This window comes from Ovis aries, chromosome 14 (genome assembly GCF_016772045.2).
Source record: "Ovis aries strain OAR_USU_Benz2616 breed Rambouillet chromosome 14, ARS-UI_Ramb_v3.0, whole genome shotgun sequence".
Lineage (NCBI taxonomy): Eukaryota > Metazoa > Chordata > Mammalia > Artiodactyla > Bovidae > Ovis > Ovis aries.
The window spans coordinates 5,009,798-5,032,569 of NC_056067.1; the positions used below are offsets into that span (position 1 = coordinate 5,009,798).

Genomic DNA, 22,772 nt, shown 5'->3' on the forward strand with positions numbered 1-22,772 from the left:
CAGTGGCTTTTAGTCAAAACTGAGGAAAATGTGCCATTTGAATAATAAAAACCTCATTAAAGTGAGGTGAAAGGAATTCTTTTCCTTTTGTACAAGCCAATTAAGTGTCTTTACAATTAAAAAAGAATTCTAGCACTTTATAGTTTCATATTCCATAAGCCTGTTTTTAATTAATAGAGGGGACAAGCTTTAGGTACACAGTATGTATTTTGCCTCTGGTGTCGTGCAATTAACATTAATGAAGCGTATTTTAAATTTGGTGAAAGAGCAAAGGGTTTCTCAGATTCTCTGTGGGCCCAGTGTCCAGACTGAGGTCTTAGGTAGCAAGTTTCTTTGCTTGATGCTGTGTGCATTTCCGTGAGCCAATGTGCAGGCACGGATAGAGGTAACTACAGGAGGTGTTGTTATTGAGAAATGTTCTGCCAGCACTCCAAATGCCCAGACTGTCTTAAAGATAAGGAAACTCTGGAAAAAAAAAAAAAAAAACCAATCAACTGTGAGAGTTTTATTTTTTCTTGTGGCTAAAACAGAAGGGTCTAGAGACAAAGGGAGTGATGACCGTTGAACCTGGCGTCTGCCTTGCAAGATCCTGGGTATTTGCCCGTCACATCTTTGGGTGGGGTGTGTGCCACTGTTCTCATTCAGCACATAAGTGCAAATGACTTGACTGAGCTAGAATTTCTCACAGCACTTCCCTGTAGCCGTTCTAGGGAGCTTATCTAATAAAGAAAGTTTTGCGTGGTATTCTTGAAGTCAGATGATTTTTTTAAAATTTCGTCTTGTTATATGTTATATTTCATTCTCGCTCACTCATGTGCATCTTTATTTATTTTACCTGTTTCTGATACTTCATCTGGCCATAGGAAATCTGCTTCTAATCACGTTTTTCCTGACCATAAATGGAGATAATAACACATGTCATCTAAGGTTCTTATGTACAGAAAGCTCTTAGTAAGTGCTTAACCCATATTTAACATTCAAAAAAAAAACAAACAAACAAAAAACAGCAACTCTGAAAAAGTAGACCAAATATTTGAGATGCAGCCTGAAAGGAGCGCATATTTAAATCATATATTCACTTCTCCCTTTCACCCTTTCTCCCAAGATTTTTTTCTAGTGTACATGGCTTTATTTAAAAGCGTGGGTTATCCTGGCTACAGATGAGGAAGTTCTACTTTGAGTTGAAATGGATGTGCTGAATGTTGTAGGTAGACCAGATACCTCAAAGCATTTTTGCCCACCTCTTCAAAGAGTAATTGGGCTTCCCTGGTGGCTCAGCTGGTAAAGAATCCACCTGCAATGCAGGAGACCTGGGTTTGATCCCTGGGTTGGGAAGTTGCCCTGGAGAAGGGAACGGCTACCCACACCAGTATCCTGGCCTGGAAAATTCCGTGGTCTGTATAGTCCATGGGGTCGCCAAGAGTTGGATACGAATGAGCAACTTTGACTTTTACTTAAGAGCACTTGGGCTGTTGAGGGGCTGTGAATGGACAACTGTAGTGGGCATCATCTGGGAAAAACAGATGATTTCCTGTCAAACACCTGCGATCTCAACCATATCACCACATTGAGATTTTCTGTAGGTGATAAGTTGGAAATAGATCAGACAACAGAGAAAAATAAACAATTTCCCTATGAGATGTCCATAGCTCAGTGATAATAAGGTTTGCATGAATACCTTTTTTTAAGAAAAGATCTAAATGATTATAAATATACTCATGGAGTAGAAGACAGTATTGTTAAGATGTACATAATCCCTAAATTCACCTACTAATACAATGCAAATTCTGTCAACATTGCAGCTGAAATTTTTGTAGAAATTGAGAAGCCAATCCTAAAACTTCATACATGCCTGTAAAGGACCCTGAATAGCCAATGCAAGCCTCAAAAAGAACAAAGTTGGAGGCCTCCTATTTCCCACTCTTAAAATTTACTGCAGAGCTTCAGTAATGAAGACTGTGTGGTCCTAGCATAAGCATACAGATAATAGGATAGAGTCGAGAGTCTGTAAATACACTCTAACAGGTGGTCAGTTGGTTATCAGCAAGAATGCCAAGACAGTTCAGTGGGGGAAAGAATAGTTTTTCAACAAATGATCTTAGAACAATTGGATGTTCACATGCCACAGAATGAAGTTAGATTGCTCATGTTCACTGTTTATACAAATTAGCTCAAATGGGTCATAGACCTAAATGTGAGAGCTAAAACTGTATAAACCACTTAGAAGAAAGATAGTATATTTTCGTGATGTTGGGTTAGGCAGTGGTTTCTTAAAAATAAGCCCAAAAGCACAAGTGACGCCCCCCCCCAAATGTATATATATATAAATTGTGTTTCATCAAAATTTAAAACTTTTGTGTTGTCAGTGATACCATCAGGAAAGTGAAAAGACCACGTAGAGAATGAGACAGAAATTTTGCAAATTGTCTGATAACAGACTCTTATCCAAAATATATAAAGAACTTTTATAAATCAATAAGATAATTACCTCCATTAAAAATTGGCTCAGCACCTAAATAGACAATAGTTGTTTCTCCAAAAGTATAAATTGCCAATAAATACATAAAAACTTGTTCAGCATCATCAGCCTTTAGAGAAATTCAAATAAAAATACACTGAGGCACCACTTTATACTTACTGAGGTGGCTTTTAAAAAAATAGATAATGACACATATTGGCAAGAATGTGGAGAAGCTGGGATCACAATGTATTGCAGGTAGAAATGTAAACGGTGCAGCCACTCTTTGGAAAACAATCCCACAATCCCTCAAGAAGTTAAGCATGGAATTAACCATATGACCCGGCAGTTCCGTGTCTACACATATACTCAAGAGAAATAAAAAACATATATTTCCACAATAGCTTGTAAATGACTGTTCATAGCAGTAATATTCAAAGTAGCAAAAAAATGGGAAAAACTGGAATGTCCATCAGCTGACAGATAGTTCAGTGAAAGTGTGATATAGCCATGCAGTGTAGGTTTTGGCCATAGAAAGCGGTGAAGAGCTGATAACCTGCGACAACATGGATGAAGCTTGGAAATCTTATGTGTAATGAGCAACGTCAGCCACAGAAGACCACGCACTGTGTGATTCCATTTATATGAAACTCCCAGGACAGACAGATCTATCAGATAGCAAGCAGATTAACGGTGTCTTGGGGGTGGGAGTGGTTAGTGACTATTAATGGATATGGGTTGCTTTTTGGGGATATGAAACCGTTGTAAAATTAACATGTGATGATGCTTGCACAAATTGTGAATATATTAAAAACCATTGAGTTGCACACTTTCAGAAGGGTAAATTGTATGCCTTGTGAATTGAATTGCATCTCAGTAATTTTTTAAAGAACTCCATGCATATTAAGAAAATTTGGACAATAACAAAAACCATAAAAATAGGAGGTAAGCAGTCTAATGATATCCTACACATGCAGAGCTGACATTTTTCTGTACTTCCTGTTTTGCTGTCTGAATGTATGAAAATCTTTTTTTATGATGGGGGAGGGAGGGATATGCATCAGACATATAACATTAATTTCCTTCCTTTTCAGTTGACTTGAGAAGTTTGGGAATGTCTGACTTAATCATTGCTGATTAATCTCTGCTGTTGAATTTTAAGTTGTTTCTAGTTCATACACAATTTAATAATTCTACCTCATATATTTATAATTATTACTCACCCTTGAGGATGAATCTTGGAAACTGTACTAGTTTGCTGCTGCTGCTGCTGCTACTAAGTCACTTCAGTCGTGTCTGACTCGGTGCAACCCCATAGACGGCAGCCCACCAGGCTCCGCTGTCCCTGGGATTCTCCAGGCGAGAACACTGGAGTGGGTTGCCATTTCCTTCTCCAATGCAGGAAAGTGAAAAGTGAAAGTGAAGTCACCCAGTTGTGTCCGACTCCTAGCAACCCCATAGACTGCAGCCCACCAGGCTCCTCCATCCATGGGATTTTCCAGGCAAGAGTATTGGAGTAGCTTTCCATTGCCTTCTCCTAGGGCTGCTGTAACAAATTACTGTACACGTGGTGGTTTACGGAAAAGCAGGAATTTGATTTATCCCCATTCCGGAGGCCTGAAGTCTGAAACCGAGGTGCGTGCGGGGTTGGTCCCTCCTGCCCCCTCTGGGGGAGGGTCCCGCCCACGCCCCTCACTGGCTTCTGTGCCGATGGGCAGTCGTCCAGCCCTTGCTTTGCAGATGCATCTCTCTGGCCTCTGTCTTCAGAGTCTTCTCTGTGTGCCTTCTGCCCTTCTCTTCTCTTGTAAGAACACTTGTCAACAGTGTTTAGTTTTCCCCTGTTCCTGAGTGATCTCAGCTCAAGATCCTGAACTTAATTAACATTTGTAAAGACCCTTTTCTCCAGTAAGGTCCCATTCGCAGGTTCCTAGTGAACCTATCTTTTGGGTCCACCATTTAATCCAGTACAGGGGCAGTGGCATATGGAGTGGGTAGGGGGTGGCTCTGGGGACCGTCTGCCCGTGTGTGGGCAGAACGGGGGACAGAGTGAAGTAGGTCAGAAACAGCAAGGCAAATATTGTTTATTAACGATGGAATCTAGAAAGATGGTACTGATGAATCGATCTGCAGGGCATAGAGCACAGACTATGGACACAGCAGGGAAGGAGACGGTGGGACAAACTGAGAGAGTAGCATTGAAGCATGTTCCTCCCCACGTGTGAACTGGATGGTTAATGGGAAGTTGCTGTGAAATGCCTGGAGCTCAGCCTTGTGCTCTGTGGGATGAGGTGGGAGCGAGGCGCCATGCGCATAACCTGTGGCTGATTCACGTTGATGTATGGCAGGAACCAGTACAATATTGTCATTATCCTCCAATTAAAAATAAATACCTTACAGAAGAAAAAATAACAGTAATAAAACTACTAAACGTTACTTTGCTTTACATTGTCATCATTCAGTGGAAATTCTAAACATTATCAATGATGAAGTATTTTCCTTTAGAGGTATGAGTTGCTATCCTTTGAACACCCCTAATCCCGCCACTCCAATGTATCCCATTGCTTGGAAGTAGGATTACTGGGTGAAGTAATGTAGATATTTCTAGTTTTCATGATATAATGAAATTGTTAATACATGATTTAAGTATTTTCAACTTAATATCCATGGCATAGGAATATATAGTCTTACCAGCTTTGTACAAGATAATTCAAATATAAATAAGTCTGATCATTTAGTAGGTAAAGGAAGCGCAGATTCAAATAGATGGTAGAACCTGTATTCCAGGCAGGGTGACCAGGTCATCCCAGTTTGCCCCATGTGGTCTCAGTTTTGGCAGTGAAAGTCTCGCATGCTAGAACCCTGTGGTCCCCAGCAGCTCAGCACAGTCGCCCACTGAGAGTTGAAGCCCTTCCCCAGCAGACCTGTCTCAGATGTGACATTCCAGGGTGTCCCATTTCTAGCTGCCTATAATCTGCAAGATAGTGAAGGATGGTTATTCCCAGGGGGCGGGGAGCATGGATCTCCTTGGTTTCAGAGTGTTTATATCTGCATAAGACGGGGAGGTTTTATTTTTCAGGTCACTTCACGTGCTTGTGTGCAACGCAGCTGTGTTTGGGCTCCCCTGGACTCTCACAAAAGATGGCCTGGAGACCACCTTCCAGGTGAACCACCTGGGCCACTTCTACCTTGTCCAGCTCCTGCAGGACGTCCTGTGCCGCTCAGCCCCTGCCCGGGTCGTCGTGGTCTCCTCGGAGTCCCATAGGTGGGTCAGAATTGGACGGTCTCTTCACAGCACCCTTCCTTTCACCAGCTAATGGTCCCCACCCCAGGCTCTTTTTTTGTTTTTTTAAAATATGTAATTTTATTTATTTTGGGCTGTGCTGGGTGCTTGTCGCTGCGTGGGCTTTTCTCTGGTGGGGAGCTCCTTTCAGTTGCTTGCCTGGGCTTCTCGTTGCGGCGGCTTCTCTTGTTCGTGGACTCCAAAGCACGCCGGGTTCGTGCCTCGTGCGGGCTTCGGTCATTGCGACTCCCAGGCTCTAGAGCACATCCTGGAGGGTTGCGATGCTCGGGCTTAGTTGCCCCAAGGCACGTGGGATCTTCCCGGATCAGGGATCCAACCCCTGTCTCCTACATCGGCAGGTGGATTCTGTGCCACTGAGCCACCAGGGAAGCCCTCTGTTTTTGAAGATAATTTTCATTAGTGCTCCTCCAAAAAGTGTGTACTCAACCTGGCTCCTGAACTTATCAAGGTTTTATTTATTTGTTGTGATGGTGGGTGATTGTTTAGGGGTAGTGTAGACAGCACGGTAGATGGTTTTTATAACTATACTTCAAGCCCCTCGTTGATTGATTTTGCTTTGAGATGGAATAATAATTGATCAAATCTGAATGCCTGACCTTTATTGATTTGCCATTCACCAGCCTCACCACCTCACCAAGAAGAATGTGCAGTTATTCCAGCAGCAGAAACAATGCAATTAAAGACTGCGAGATGAAATCCAATTGTTTTATAATGAGAAATTAGGGAACTCAGTGCAGACATTAGCCGTGTAATTGTAGAAAGGAAAGGACTGCAGTTAGAGCATATTAGAAATCTGGCCGTGCCTCTTTTGGTTAAAATTTCAATTAAAACATCAGATGGCGATTCTTTTCTATTACCATTAGGAGAATGTTCAGTCGGCTAGGAAGGCATTTGAAAATTTCCTCGTATTTTCAGCATATTTGTTTCTAGAGTTGGATAAACAACTGGGAGAAGTACTGGGAGAGGATGAGGGAGCTGCCGGCTGAGGCTAGAGTCTAATACACATTATGGAGATTTTCCCGGTGTGGATGGGGGCTTTCACTCCCAGCAGAGTAGCTGGAGAAAAAGAACGTGCCACGGCCTGTTTTTTCCCCCCTTCCTCTTCTCCGACTTAAGTCCTGAGATGTTTTAGTGACCCAGAATGAAGCTTATTTTTTTTAATCATGCTTCCATAAAATGTAACCCCTGGGACTTGGAAGAGAGAGACCAGCCAAGGGTTAGCCTGAACCGTTTATCACTCCCAAACACAGGGGCTTATGGTCGAAGTGACACACTGCAGATAGATTTACTTTTACCGTTTGAAATTTATGACGGCCGAAATGAAAGGAAAATGCCAGTAATAATCCTCCCCCGTGTTAAAAGACACGGAACGTCTCATAATGAGGTGGTAACGAAATCTGGACATCCTTATCTTTGCAAATCAGACCAGGTTCCTGGAAGTGGGGTGGCCCTGCTCGCGCATGAGGGGAGGCCCCTGCGGGGGCCGGCGATGGGGTGAGAGCGCGGGGTAAACCTGCTGGCCCCCGTCTCTCGCCAGATGTGGAGGGCACCCCGGGATGGGTTTAAATGAGCGGGCATTTAATGGGCGAGTCTGTGGGATTGTCTGTGGTCTGCTTCCCTTCTAAGTTGGGGTCTGACATGGTTATTTCATGTGGTCTCTCTGTTCCCCCTTCACTGCAGGGTAATTCATGCTTGCCGTGGAGATCCAAATCTTAATTTCATCTACTGGATGGATCGGGAGGCGGGGCTTTGGCCTCTTGAGTTCACTCCATTTTAGTTTCTAGACCGGGTCTTCCTGAAGCGCGTGTTAGCAGGCCCACTCCTGTCCGGTGCTGGGCACTGGTTTTCTGCTTTCCGACAACCTTGTGCCCATATTAGAGGGTGTTTATACAAAGTGTTAATACCCCCAAGCTTGTCTGTTTATTGCCCATGTGCCACGCCCCAGAGCCAGTGCAAACACTGGGCGCACAGACCTGGGAGAGTACCCACTCACTGCTCAAGGACCCAGAGCCCTAAAACTGTGTCATAAAACGGAAGGGCTGGTGTCTAATTACCTCCATAAACCTTGGCGGAATCTTTCCATTGGAGTCAAGACCCCCTGTTAGGGGAAAAATAAAGTCCGATGTTTGCAGAAAATGTTATACCAGACTGCCCCAAGGCAAAATATTTATTAGCCTCCCTGAGTTGTCCCTGTATTTTAGTTACTTATCTGGAATCGGAGCAAGTGAGTCGAGTTTCTGCATACCTCAAATCCACCCTATGAAAATGAGAACTTCCTTGCCGTGAAAAATTTTCCAGATACCAATTAAAATAGAATGAAAAGTGAAGTGCTGGCTGAAGGGCGGTAGACGGCTGCAGCTGTGTGGAGTGCCAAGTTGCCGCACACACACACAGCCTTGGATGCAAATTCCGTCCTATTCTTTGAACATACTCGCTTTTGTCTCCGTAGAATCCAGCCTAATTATGTTACTTGGGTTATTTAAAAATCCTCTGTTTAAAAAAATAAAATAAAGGAGAAGTATTTAGAGAAATACAACATAGAGGTCTTCTCCAACAGCAGATGTTAATGTCCAGAGAGCAAGTGTTAACATGTCAGTGTTCCGGAAGGAGGAGAACTCTATTAAGACTTTATTGTTTGGCTTTGTCAATTTTTCAGCTTGAAAACAGGGTAGGCAGCCTTTGCAGACTTGTTTTGCTGCCTCTTGAGCTGAGAGGTGAACGTGGTCATTTTTCAGGAAGCAGGGCCCAGCTCAGAGGAATCAGAAAGCTTGCCCACCCTCCCCCGCTCCCTGGAGGACTGTCAATACAAGCTAATCAGGCCTTAGAAACGAGTGCACTGCTCAGGGGATCAGCAGGGCAGGAACTTGGGCTCTGCCGATGGCAAGCAGAGGGAGCACCTAGTGTTAATAGCTGTGCTTCTCCATCTCGAAACTTTCCTTCAGCCTGGGTTCGATCTAGCTTCTCATCACGGTGGATTTTGTTTTGTTTTGGCCTCGTTTCTAGGTTGGGGATTAGGAAGGCACACCTGCCTCCTCTTAGGAGTTGAATCTAACCCAGTGTTCCCAAGTCTGCATTAGCCTTGAAAAGCCAAAGCGAGGAAGTCACTCTCAACATGAGAAAGTGCTGCCTGCAAATGTTCATGAAAACATAAAGCATCTGAACCCAGTGGCAAAACTTGCCTTCCGCACAAAGCTCGAACAAAGCTTTTTGTGATGAGGAAAACTTGGCTCTTAATTTAGAATTACGAACCCATGACTGTGGGTTCAATTTTTTAATACTGTATTTAATCCCCACCATATGCCGTAGGCAACATGCAAGGAGTTGACTGGCCGTCTCTCGGGAATTCATAGTCTAGGCCTGGACGCAGGTGGAGAGTGGTCTGTATGGTCAGAACAGAGGCATAGAGTGCCAAGGCGGCTTGACTGGCTTTGCTGGTCATGTTGCAGGAGTGGCAGGCCCTTGAGCAGCAGGAGTACGATGGGCCAGGTCCTGGAAAATGGACACTTCGTTTCCATCTGCTCTGCATGGCTTCTTTCAGTCTGTCCCTCACTGCCACCCAAGGGATCACTGTGATAGCAAGCCAAGGAAGAGTTAGTCAGGGAGAGCTTCCTGGAAGAAGTGACACCTGAGCTGGGCTAAGCAAAGATGCTAAGGAGGGCGATGAGAACAGAGCAGAGGGTGAGCGAAGCGTGCTGTATTCACCCTGTACCTGTTAGATGTTGTCTAAATCCTTGATGTTCTTTTCTTCCCAGAGCATGTAGAACTCTGGGATGTGGCCCGCACCTTTGATCATTGTACCCTTAACTCAGCAGTCCTTTTGTGTGTGACAGCTCTTCTGTAACACCTTATCACTGTGTTGAAATACAATTCAGAAATAATATAACTTCCCTGCATGCGCATGTTGTAACTCAGTGGACTTACCTACCTGTGATGTAGGGGCTAAATGACTGTGAAAGTAAGAGAGCGTGTGTTCCAGCATGTCAGCGCGCTGGCAGGACTCCAGGGAGGGAGTCCTCCACCAGGATCTTCACACCTGCTGACTGCTGGCAGGTGTGTGGCCTTGCGGCTTGCAGCGCCCCCAGCCTCAGGTCAAGCCCCACCTCCCCCCTCACCCCCCAGAATCCCGAAGCACACCCCTTCCTCACTCACGTAGCTGTGGCGCTCTGCTCCTGGAAGTTCAGTAGCTGTTAGAACGGTGCATCTGTGCAGAACCCAGTCCGATTCTAGTCTCAGATAATTGCGCACAGGCTTTCATCCGCGTGCGTGTCCAGCGGGGCTATCTTCTTTGAGCAAGGCTCCCCTTGCCTGGCGGGGCATCCACTGTCCCCAGCACCCCACCGGCAGTCATCATGACAACCAGAAAAAGGCCCCCATAAATTTCCAAATTTCCCGCTAAGACCCACTGCCCCAGACGGTTGAGCTCGGCAGTCTGGGCTCTTCCCGTGGTCTGGGGGCCTGGAAACAGCCAGCTGATGATCCATTGCAGGGCCTCACTGCCGTGTCCACACTGGCGCCTCCAGCCATCAGCTCTGTTGATGCCTTCGTCTTGGCGAAGTCATTTAATACCAGCAATGGGATGTCACTGGCTGAGCCCTGGGGAAGGGGTACTTAATTCAGACATGAATTTCTTGGTCCTAGCTCCACAGGAACTGCTCGCTCGTATTAAGGAACTACCAGATGGTTCTGTCATTTCCACTTCACCTTTTGCTTTCTTTTTCCTCGGCATTTGTTCCCAGTGCCCTCATACGCTCCCTTATTATTTGGGGAAAATGCCCAGAGTTAATTTAGCAAACTCTGAGGGTTCCTTAAAGAATACGAGACCGAATTCCTTCTGTTATGATTTTTTTTCTTTCTTTCTTTCTTTTGGTTGTTAGGGAAGTCACTACTTTGTTGTCATTTAAAAAAGAGGAAAGGAAGGGAAGAAACAAACAGCTGGTGTTTAACGACTCCGTCAGACCCAATTATAAAGCATCAACTACTTACTTTGATTTGTGTGTACCCATGCCATGGGTATACTTAAAAACATTAGGCTCTGCCTGCACTCATTTTGGCTTTGTTTACATTTATCTTCTAAATGTATGAGACTATTGATGGCACCTCACCAAGGTTATAACCCCTTTATAATCATTAATTTTTAATCTGGATGAGAGTCTTGGAGGCAGCAAGGCTCATCTATATTTACTTGGAAGCTCCAAAGAAAACATACAGGACACAAACACTGGCTAAAATAACCCAGGGAAACCTTGTCAAGGGTTAGGAATGCAATATCTTTCTGCTTCCAAAAGCAGCAGCCCTTTATTTAAAATGTTTTCCCATTTAATTTAATTATCCTTGAACTTCCTGTTGAAGGTTTTGAAAAAATAGATGTTAGAGGCAGGGGTAGTGGATGGGGGTTCAGTGAAGACCACTCCGTTTATGAGTCTGGCCCTTTATCAAGTGTGTCTTTGGACCTGGTCGGTTTCTATTGTGGGATCGCCATCGTCTCTCTTTAAGGAGACTTTGTTTCGATGTCCACCCAACTGAGATTTTAGTCATCTCTGCATGGTTTTCTCAGATTTCTAATAAAAACGCAAAGCTATATCAGAAGTCAGGGGCTGACCGATTCATATCACATTTTCCTTTTCCTTTTTTTAGGTTTACAGATATTAACGATTCCTCGGGCAAACTAGACTTTAGCCGCCTTTCTCCGTCGAAAAGCGACTACTGGGCCATGCTGGCCTACAACCGGTCCAAACTCTGCAACATCCTGTTCTCCAACGAGCTCCACCGCCGCCTGTCCCCCCGTGGGGTCACGTCGAACGCAGTGCACCCCGGGAACATGATGTACTCCGCCCTTCACCGCGGCTGGTGGGTGTACACGCTGCTCTTCACCTTGGCGAGACCCTTCACCAAGTCCATGGTGAGTCGACAGCCGCGGCTGCCACGCACACCTCCAGTGCACCTTTCCGGAAAGGGTACTGGAGAAACCCAGGCACACGCTTCCTTGGCCTCTCACCTGTCATGAGAATAAGTCTGGTCTTGAGCATCACGTCATCAGGCCTTCTAGAGGGAGGAGAAGGGGCACTTGAGCACATTTCAGTTGACTTGAGTTGGCATCTGTTTCTCTAGAGATGTCTCCAAGGCCCAGAGAGAAGATGTGTGTTTTCGCTATTGTGTTAATACGGCTGATGGAGATGGTTTGTTTACATTTGATGTGATCTTTTTTTTTTTTTTCAGTAAGCGCAGTCCTTCCAAACTGTGTTTTGTGTTAGTAGGTAAATAGCATGGGTTTGTGACTTTTGCATTCTCAGCAAATGTGGCTCCTTTGTTTTCATTGAGAGTCTTTATTTTTGCTCTAAATTCTTCTTTTAATGGGTGTAAATAAATGGGGCACATTTTATTCTGTACTTCGCCAAAGGTAAGTCCTTTTGGATGCTTCAGACTACCATGTTTCGACTTGGACTTCACAAGGTAAGTGTGAAGTTTTCCTATTTTTGATGGCCTTCTCACAGCTGTCTCTGAACACTTCTTTCATGAAAGCATTGAGCAGGAAGTCATTTGAGTGAAGAATGCGCATTACACACAGTATTTTTGGTATGGTACTTTTCCAAAATACAGGCCTCTAAAATTTCCCACCTACTTAAACTTCATGTTTGTGGATGACAAGCACAACAAGGAAAATCTACAGCAACAAGGAAAATCTTTTGATGTGCACAGGAAAAGAGTGAGCGCGTTTTTAAATTTTCGATCATGCAGGTGTTTCTTATGCAAAGTAATTAGATATAATCCAGGAGTTGAACACTTAAAGAACCAAAGAAAGAGGAGCTCTGGAGAACAGTTCTCCAAGTTCAAGGGGAATGTGTGTCACCGGCTTCTGATGGTCCCCTGTTGCCTGATTTTCTGTGATTGCATGAGAGTAGGTTTTCCGCAAGAGCGTCTTGGACCATGAGTTTGGCTCATTGTTTTAAGAATATTGGTCTGGACTGGTGCCAGTGCCACTGGCAGGCCTGTGGATGAGTTGTTCAAGCTTAGGAAGTGGGAGAGGAGCGAGGAGCGTCCTTCCTCACTGTCCACTGGCCCTGCACCTTCATGCCCAGTGGGCCAGTCATCAAGTACAACTTGTAATTTCCGGGTCTTGAATTTCCTCACGTGTATTTATTTGAGCATTGGCGGAAGCGAAAAGAACTCCTTTCTGTGAAACCAGAGTCTTGCTTCTTTCTTCTTGCAGATTTCTCTAATCAGAGGAATGTGATGGGAAGGAGCCCGCTGTGGGTCTGTGATGACTCAGACTGTCATGGAGGGTGGGGTAACCGTCTGTTACACTGTTGGGTGGACTCCACTCACTGAGGGCGCCTTGATGGACAGTGACAACGACTCGTATTCTGTGATGAGATGCCAGGGCTTAAAAGCCCTGGATGGTGCAGGGGGGAGGGGCAGGAAGACTGGCTCTAGGAAAGTGAAAGGTAGGGCGAGTGGCTTTCTGTTTCTTGGGCTAGGGGTTTTAATACTTCACGTGAACATAGCATGTAAACATGTGTTTAGCTAAGTCGGGCTGTGTTGTCTGCTCCTTGGATGCATCAGGAGGGTTTCTGAAAGCGCCACCAAGTGGAGTCAGGCAGGCAGCCATGTCGTGATCACAGAGCATTGGGTGGTTTGATGGTAACTGTGGTAAGGACACAAACCAAGTGGAAAAGCAGAGTGTGGAGTTGGAGACCTAGGCAGAAGTGTTACCGTGTGGGTGGGTGCCATAGGGTACTAGGAGAAGGTCTCCACTCACCATACTGGGAGCTGGTCCAGTGATGCTTGATGCCCAGCACATTGCGGCTCTTTCCTCCCCTTCCCCATCCAGTGTACACAGACCTTGGCCTCCTCCCAACCCTGGTCCCTGGTCCTCCAGTCAGGAAAATGCCCACTGGGAGCAGCCTGGGGCACCAGATCAAATAAGAACTGGTCTCTGTGGCTCTGGGTGAAAGGGGCATTTGAGAAAATGAGCAGATAACCCTTGAGAAGGTTTGGAGAAAATTGGTGACATAACCAAAAAAACCACACTGAATTCTAAGTTGTTTTGGCAGTGATGGACTATTCTATGAAAGGGCAAGGGAGGTAAACCCTTAGCCTATGTTAGGAAAAGGATTTGACAGGGCTTCCTGGTGGTGGTGAGTGTGAGAAGGCTGCTGCCTGGGAGAGTAGAGCAACCACCTCTTGCTCATGATCCTGGTGGTCAAGCCCAGCTCTCGCCCTTGGCATTGGGAGAACTCGGGCCAGACGTTTGGCCTTCCTGAGCTTGTTACCTCTCAACCAAAACAGCAGCACAGGTGGTTGTGAGGATTGACAGTAATAGATACTACTGTGGTAGCACCTGTGGTATCTTTGTGTGTCTAGGTATTTGGTGGTGTTTCTTAGACAGCAGAGTCCCACATGACTGAGATTCATGAAGAGGTGGAATGGGCCCCCTGGTCTTGTGAAGCTCGCAGCCAGTCACTTCTCTTCCATGAACGCGTAGGACTCTGTATGTGGGGGAGGTCTCTGCCCCAGGGAGACCAGGGATCTACCCTTTTGCTGGTAGGACAGACTGGCCTCACTGGAAGAGTCAGCCTGGGGTCTTATCCTTCTGTTCGGGGCTCAGCGCTGCTTCTGTCACACTAAGACGTTGCTTTGTGGGTGGAGGGCACACTTCTGCCGTTTTAATGCAGACTTGCCTTTGCACCTAAACCATGTCGTTGCATCCCCATTCCCACCCCATGTAAAAGCTGGATCCGAAGCGCTCATGGAGAGCCTGAGCGCGGGTGCGGGGTCCCACTCACCCAGGGACGCGTGTTTTGTGCGCTCTGCCGTCACGCCTTGAACCTCAGAGTTGCTCGAGTGTACATTCCATCGTACAAGGCCAAGGAAGCAAACACAGCACGGCCCTGTGCTGGGAAGGCCTGCCTTTCTTCTCCGCCGTCGCCGGCTCCCTCCAGTATTAAACAGCAGTATTCTAATATCAACATCCCTTTTTTATTTGCTGTGACTTGCTGTGACTACAGCGATTTCAGTTACAGTAATTAGGTCACCCTTCATGGAGTCAGGCTATTTTCAGTGCCTCTTTAAGGGATATTGTTGCAGATTAGTAATTTTACAATTGGGTGTTCTTGTGCAACTTTATTAAATGTAATCTGTCTTTTAAATGTTGCCCTTTTACAGTTATACATTTCTAATTGTTGCTGTAAATGCATTATCGCTTTGAAATTAATTAATATTTCCATTTTGGCCGCCTGCAGTATAATAATCACTAATGAGAAACTCTTAGGGATTAATTCTTGACACAGCGACCCCTACTGGTGGAGCCTGTCTCTGACACTTCTTCCTCTGGGGGTCCAGAGGTCGCGACCGGTATATGGGGGTTTCTGGGGAGACAAGCATTTTTCTCTCCTCCCTCCAACTTATGTTACAATTAAAATAATAGATAAAAATGAGACTAGGATTTTCTAGAATACTGTTTTAAAAAAGATAACAGGATTCTTCAGCTGCTTGATCAACATCTTGAAGGAAACTAGAGTTGACAAAAGCTTTCTAGTTTACAGAGTCATGTCCATCCATCTGTGTTACGTGCTTATTTGCCTGCCTACATTGCTTTTTATTTAAATACCTCTAAAATGACATTTTTCATATGGACTCTACAATTGCATGTTGCATATGGATGCAGTTATATGTACTATGTGTATGTGTATATAATGCATTTATACGTACATGTTACTTTCTGGGGCTTAATTCACAAAACCAGGTGTGTGGTTTTATCTAGTGATATAAGAGGTTCTGAAAAGTAGTTTTTGGCTATTTTTTCAGTTGTTGCCGCACACCCAAGTAGGAAGCAGCTTGACCGGTAAGGCCAGACACCGTGAAGCCTAAATGTATCAGCGTGAATGCCTTCACTCATTGCTTACAGCACTTTTATGTTAGAAACACTGAAAAAGCACAGGGAACTTACCCAGCTTGTTCAAGAAGTTGGACTATCAGCTGGCAGACTGGTGGCCAGCTACTTGTCCAAGTTCATTTTCTTTGTCAAATACACCGCCAGCCCCGCCACATGGACCCAGCCTTGTGGTTGTTTCCTTTGTAAAGCATCTGAAAGCACCTTCATGAAGCGCACCCTCTCTCCCTTCTCTCCCCCACAGAAACTTGCAGTCCTGGTAAACCATGTCTCAGCTCAGATTCCTAGGTCCACGCCAGCCTTTTGCCATCAGTATGTAAATTTGAAGCTGAGCCCCTGTCACGTGCCCCTAAGAGTGTTTTGTGCAACCACATATTTGCATTGGCAGGCAACGGTAGAAAGAGTATCATGTGTTAGGGTAGCAAGAGCTTAGCAGATGTTTTAGGGGGACCGCGTTTTCAAATCGTTTTACATTAAAAAAAAGCAACTTGAGTTTGTCGAACTTCTGAAACGATCGGATTGTGTTTCCTGGGGCCGCACTCAGCCCTTGTGCTGAGTTTTAACAGATGTGCAGCCGCCCTGCTAATGGATGGGCTCGTGATGCTGGTCCTGTTGCAAAGTTATAAATTATAACTAGGAAAAGCACACGGTGTTGTTCTCCTAACCTTCGGGAAAGCCAGGCCTGGTAATTCTGCCCTTGAATAACCCGCGGCAGGGTGATTTATAGCTGTACAATTTAAAACATAATGAAGGAGATAATAGATGTTGATTTGTTCTTTAAATTAGCATTTTAGAAAAATACTACCCCTCCCCCACTCCTCCCCTTTAAATACCTCTTGTTGACCACGCTCTGGATCTGATCAAGGACAAAAGTCCCTGTCTGAATCTCTGCGGGTACATTGGAGTAGAAAAGCAAGGGGCCTTTTTCTGTGCTGAGGGGAGGAAACATGGTTTTCAAAGTGGGAATTTCAGCATATTCTTCACTAATCTAAATATTCTGAGACTCCTGAGTGAGGGTTGAATTCTCTGGCTGCCTTGTTCTTGCCAGGCCAGATATGTTGGAAAACCAGACTCCTAGGACCCCTCTGTGGTTGGGCCACACTTTGGCTTCTCTGTAGCCACCCTTTCTCTCTCCATGGTGGGTTCTTCCCCTCGCTGAAGCCATGTCCCCAGAGCCTCAGACATTCTTCTTATTTTTCAGGGTTATCATTAGCATTGGTTTTATTAATCATCTCTCAATTCTGTTTGGAGCTTTCAGGTTTACAGTGTTTGCCCAATTCAAAGTCTAAAGGATATGATCAGATGAAAAAGAGCATGGGGTTTAGAATCAGTAGGCATATGTTCAGAATTCACATTCCCCCCCCTTTTTTTAGTTGTATAATTTTGAAATGATTCACCCTCTCTCAGGCTCATTTTTTGCCAAATATTTTTTTAGATGTTTTGGGCTGTGAGTCAATATCCAATTAAAAGTTGTTGGAATAACAGGGGTTTTTGGTGGTGTTTTTTTTTTGTTTTTTTTTGTTTTTTTTTGAAGTCCCTAGGCAGCCAGGGTGTTCTTTGGCTAATATTTAGGCAGTTTCTCTGTGATTGTCCTGATTTTTCCCTCCTGAGTATATGATGGTTGCAGCAACACCAACCTTTGCAACTTCACCTGTGAAGTCAGGGTGGGAGGAATGAGATCCCTCTTTGCATGCTTTCTTCCTTTATCAAGGAGGAGAACGTTCTGTCCCAGAACTGTCTTCCCTCACAGACTTCTCAGCTCCTGTTGGCCAGGATTGAGCTGCCTGTCAGACCCTGGGTGCAAGGGAGGCTGGGAGAGGGAGTGCATTTTGGCATTTTGTGTTTCTAGGGCGAAAGGCAAGATCTGAAGGCAAGGAAAAAGGGTAGGATGGAGGCTTCTGAGCAGACTCCATTGTGTACATAAAGTTTCCTCATCTGTCTAATGGGAGTGCTCTCTATAGAGTCACCATGGAAGTACGTGAGACTTAAATGGTAGAAGCCCGACCTAGTCTGGTCCCTCACGTTTACCCAGCTTTACCTCAAGGCGCTTCCAGCCTGCCCTTCCTTCTCCAGGGCGCTGAAGCACGCCATTGTCTAGTCTAGAATGCGCCTTCCCCCCATGCCTAGTTACTTTGTCTTCATCCTTCAAAACTCGATCCGATCATCACAGCTCATGGAAGCCTTAGATCCACATTTGGTCAGGGCCCCCCGCGATGTGCTTTTGTAAGAGCCACCGCTCATCACGTGTTAGTGTCTGGCGTGTGATAACACGCCCATGGACACATACCAGCTGAGCGAATGAAGGAGCCGGGGATCTCACCTTCGTAATGCTGAACACAGATGCAGTTTAGAGAAATAATCCCCATAGTCTCAAGTTTAACGCCTGTCTTAAAAGTACCGTTGTTGCCTCCGTACTGTGGTGTCCTTGGTCTGTAAGGCGCATGCTCAGTAAATATTTGTAACTAGAAAATGATTAGGCGCTTAATGAATGGCAGTCATGAGTTCCTTCCTTATTGTGAGTCTCTCTGAGGCGGGCAGGGAATTGCAGTTAAGAATGTGTAGATAAAGAGCTGAGACTTGGGACATCCCTCTCTCCACCCACAGTCACACAGCTGGCCCGCAGGACTAGAACCCAGCCACTCACCTCTGAACTCCCGGCGGCACATGAGGGGGCCACCCAGAGGTGTGGGCGTGGAGGGGAACAGCAAGGCGTGGGAAAGAGAGGAGGGGCTTTGGAGGCAGGCGGCTCTGGACACCCACCCCAGCACTACCCACTTACTAACTCTTGGGCACATTTCATCCCCTGGTTAACATCTCTGCACGAAACCAGGGTGGCGCGCCTGCCTCCCGCGTTGTGTTGAGAATTGAGCAAGGGCAGGGACGTGCCAGCTGTTCAGTAAACACTCACTGGTGTTGCTGTAACTGACCTGTGTCGAGGGTAAAAGATGGTGAGGATATAGCATTCAGAGCATGATACATCAGATATGCAGTAAATGTTATCATCGCCATTATTTTTTCAGACAAGGGAAAGGTTGCTTTACTTCCCATTGCTCGAAGATGCTCATGCTCCTAACCATGGCCCTGTGTCCATCACAGAAGTTCTAATTTTCCCTTTGAACATTAGGCATACAAGCACCATGGACAGTATAGCCCTGAGTTGCATAATGTCAGCCCTCCTGGTGGCCCACTGAAGCTAATGGTCCCCCTCACTTTGAGGACAGAGTTGCCTTTCCTGTTGGAAACAAAGAGGAGGAAGGCACGCCTGGCTTTATGAGGCTGCGGCACTTCATCACTGTATTTTCTGTGCCTCGTGATGCAGTGTTTTAAGTCTGGTCAGGCCTTTGTTCCTGAATGAGCGCACGAGAGGGGAAAAAAAAATGCCTATCTGGCCTTAATACGTGTGACAAATTATTTAATGAACATTTAACCAGGATTTGAAATTTCCCCAGTTTTATCTTCCTCGTTTCCTTTGCTTGTGAGTCCCCGCCGGCACTTGGGTACTGCACTGCCTCTTTTTAACTCCCTTCCGAGCTCTTTTATTACTTTTAAGTTAGTGGTGCCTTCTTTGATCCTCCCCCTCCAGTTTCCTTTTCTCCAATTTCATACTTCTTTCCAGTGATTTTTGGCCGCTGCGCAGTTTCGCTATCGGAGGCCAGCACGATTAAACAGACGCCAGGAGTTTGTGTTGCCCTGCGATGCTGTCTCTGAAATGTTTATTCTTTGAACATTGATTTTCGTATAAACCACCGGACATGTTGGTTTTTCCTTGTGAGGCGGAAGGTACTGTTTTCCCAGCAGCAATAGGGAGAACTTTGAGCCTGGGGTTCCGAACCGTTCAGAAGCTGAAATCCATAAACTCTGCCCTTCTAACTACGCTGAGATAAGTGTGTCCCTTGAACGACAGTGGAACACATGTTCTCATGTGCCCGAGGACCTGCTGAATGGCAGGCGCCACCCTCGTGGGTTTAATTTTCTGTGTCTCATCCCACTGAATGTCATTTTAGAGCTTGCTGTCCTCAGACATTCTCAGAACAAGTTGTTCACCCTCGGTAGGCCTCAGTTTCCTTCTCTGTAAAATGAGTCACTAAACTGAGATATGATGTGCCAGGACTTGTGGATTTTACCGTGTAATTTGAATGGAAATTTTTTTCAGAAAGACCCATGCTGGTTCGTATGCTTTATGCTGAAAACTCTGGATGAAAGACAGATCTACCACCATAGACTATCGCCCTAATTTTATGAAAGGATGGACATTTAAATGCCAAAAGCTAGGCAGGACAGGACTGTGAACAGAAGGAAGGGCTTTCCGGTAAGTGCGTTGGGCTGCAGGGTTGGCCCTCCGGTGCTACCGTGGGCATTGCTCACGTTGCTGAAAATGCTGGGCTTACCCGGGGCGTGACTGGCCTGCGTGGATTCCAGGGGCACTCTCTCAGCCCCACAGCTCTTCTGGCGTCTCTCAGGTCCCAGGTTCTTGCAGCGGCTCTGCCTGTGTCACAGTGACTGTGTCAGGGACCCATGGGGACACCGTCCGTGGAACGCGGACTCGCCAGAGTGGCAGTTGTTTCCTGGAAGCACCTGTTTTCCCGTGTTCTTTTAGAAGGGTGCCACTCCCTCGACGTCTCTCCCAGTGTCTCTGGGTCTGGAACCCGGCCCCTCTGCTTATGGTCAGCTTTCAACTTGCTATTTGAAGGCTCAGCCAGGGAATGGTGCACTTCAAGCTCGCGTGCTTGTTGCCGGGGTTCAGATCCTAATGGCCTGGAAAACGGAAGACTTTGCTCCCCGCCCCCGCCTCTAAGCTGGAGGCCTCTTGGAGGCACAGCCCTGTGTGACCAAACCCCAGAAGGGACAGCTCATGACTTTGGCCCATTCTGTATGGCGGAAGCAGATCAGCGGGTCTGAGCCACGCTCGAGAGGCGAGGGTCTCACCGTGGTGTGAATACGGGAAGCGGGAGGCCTCAGGGCCATCTCGCACTTCACAAATTAGGGTTTATTTAGTCTTTCTGTGTGAGCTTGTGCGTGCATGTGTGTGTGTGTCTGTGTGTGTGCACGCGCCTTTTGGTAAGCAGTCTGGTGGCAGATTTGGGTCCTGCTCGTTCTTGGCCCTGAGCCATAGCGTTCGTCACTGATGCCTGTGTCTTTGCCTTGCTCTTGTTTCATTCTTTCTGCATTCTGGTCTTCCCTCTCTCTGGGCTGAGGGGTACCAGATGCACCTATCCAAAAAAAAAAAAAAAAAGTGTGTGTATCAGTGTTGATTATTTTGCACTTTTGTCTCGTAATGAGAGAGATAAGATTTAGTCTCTTAGTAAGAAAGCTTATGGAAAGAACAAAGAAACATATGGATTGTGTTTCTTAAAGTCAAGTATTTGTTTTCATGCTGGTTGAACCGAGGGGACATGTTCATCAGTGGCCTGAATTTTCTTTCTAAAAAAATACACCTATTTCTGAGTATTAAGTTTCAAGAATTGTTCAGAGATCCTACACTTTTTTTTTTTAAGCCATAAAGGTTAGTGAGGCTCACTGATCATTCAAAGCCCACATAGAATATTATTCTTATTCTAGACCATGCATAAGTCTTCAGATTTGCTGTTGTTGTTGTTGTTGTAATTTTGGGGTCTATTTTAAGTAGGAATCTAAGAAAGAAAGAAAAACAATTTCCATGTTGCTGTTTGGGAGAAATAAGAGATGGTGCACCCTGAAATTTGGTTCTCATGTTCCGAAACCACTCCTGTTAAGGGGTGTACTATGTGAAGTATCTTATTTAGTCATATTCTAATTTCCCTTGTGAAAGAGCATGCCCTTTCCCCCCAGCTGGGCTTCACCGTCTACCGCCTTGTATAGAATCTGCATCACTTGAAACATGTTATCTTTGAGTTTCATAGGATGGGGGTCTCTTTAATCATTTACATTTTTGAAAAAAAGAAAGTGAAATATTCTTTCCAAAGCCAAAGTAATCGGCAGGAGTGCGCGGTGTTTGTTCAGCTGGATATCTTATTTATTTGAAGTACTGAGAGAAATCTCCCCTGACTGCTCAGAAAAGGGAAGAATAGACAGAGCGGGGGTCCAAGTAACCTGAGCCACAGAGGCTCTCGTTTCACAGAAAAGTTATAAGAAGTCTATTTGCCTGATCCAAGAAAAATACTGTATATCAACTACTGAGAGCGTTGTACTGTTTTCTTAGTATGCTCACTCTTTAAAAGAAAAAGAAAAAAAAAAGCTGTAAAATCTGGGAACTTTAGAATTTGGGGGGAATATTTTAATATTCCTAGGCAGGTGAATGCCATCAGTCTGTTTTTCCTTCTCAGAACATGACTCCTCCCGCTGGCGTGGGTGTGTGCTACCTGCCATCTGTCTCTTTGTTGACTGTAATCATCAAAGGTCGGGCAATGCGGTTAGAATGGCCGAAACTTAAGCATTCACCCTGGGCACGTTCCCTATAAAGAAGGTGTTATGAAAATGTTTCAAAGGAAAAAGAAAAATGCAGCTTATTTCAAAAGAAGTAGAATCTGGAGGTTACCCAGTCCTGAAAGAAATACAGATTTCTTCTCTTTTTATTCCCTCTGTTATAACTGTTAGACATGAGTTGGCATCCTTCTTGTGGGTGAAAAATGAGGGAACATACCAGCTTCCTTCATCCTGAACCTGGAAGAGTCTCTTCTCTGTGATTTGCTTTCCCCTTAAACACAGATTCATGCATCACAGCTTCCAGCGTCACTTCATCTCTCTGGCCTCATGTTTGAACCCATAGCCAAAATCAAAACCAAATTAAGAATGTAGCTAATCTTTGCTGAATCTGCCTGACCATTGGCATGCCTCCAGGTTGGTCTGTGGTGTGCAGGTTTGGCCCATATTGGGTGCAGGGTGGGAGGTTTCACTGTGAGTTTTCTGGAAAGGAGTGTGCGTTCTATAGGCGTTGAGGACCAGGGCAGCCACGGCCACAGCTCCCATTGGCCAGAGCTTACCTACCCATTCCGTCCCCACGGTCCCCTCCCAACAGGGGGTGGGCAGAGGAGAAGAGCGTGTCCGCCTGTTTTCTGAAAGAGGAATTCATCGCCATGTAGCAGAAAGGCCATGGGTGGGGGTCCAAGTTGCCGAAATCAGGCTCTGCATCCCAGCCCTTCCTCCTG

General features: G+C 45.6%; 1 protein-coding gene across 2 annotated transcripts in view; it reads left to right on the top strand.

Moving 5' to 3' along the window:
* The window catches only part of WWOX (WW domain containing oxidoreductase), a 915,505-nt gene that overhangs the window by 255,468 nt on the left and 637,265 nt on the right, over positions 1 to 22,772 (top strand). Inside the window, exons 7-8 of one of the 2 annotated variants that reach the window (XM_012189589.5) lie at positions 5,535 to 5,720; positions 11,394 to 11,658. In XM_012189589.5, the coding sequence (XP_012044979.1) occupies positions 5,535 to 5,720; positions 11,394 to 11,658 (451 nt within the window). The remainder of the gene's footprint in view (positions 1 to 5,534; positions 5,721 to 11,393; positions 11,659 to 22,772) is intronic. The other variant, XM_015099953.4, reaches the window with a different exon arrangement.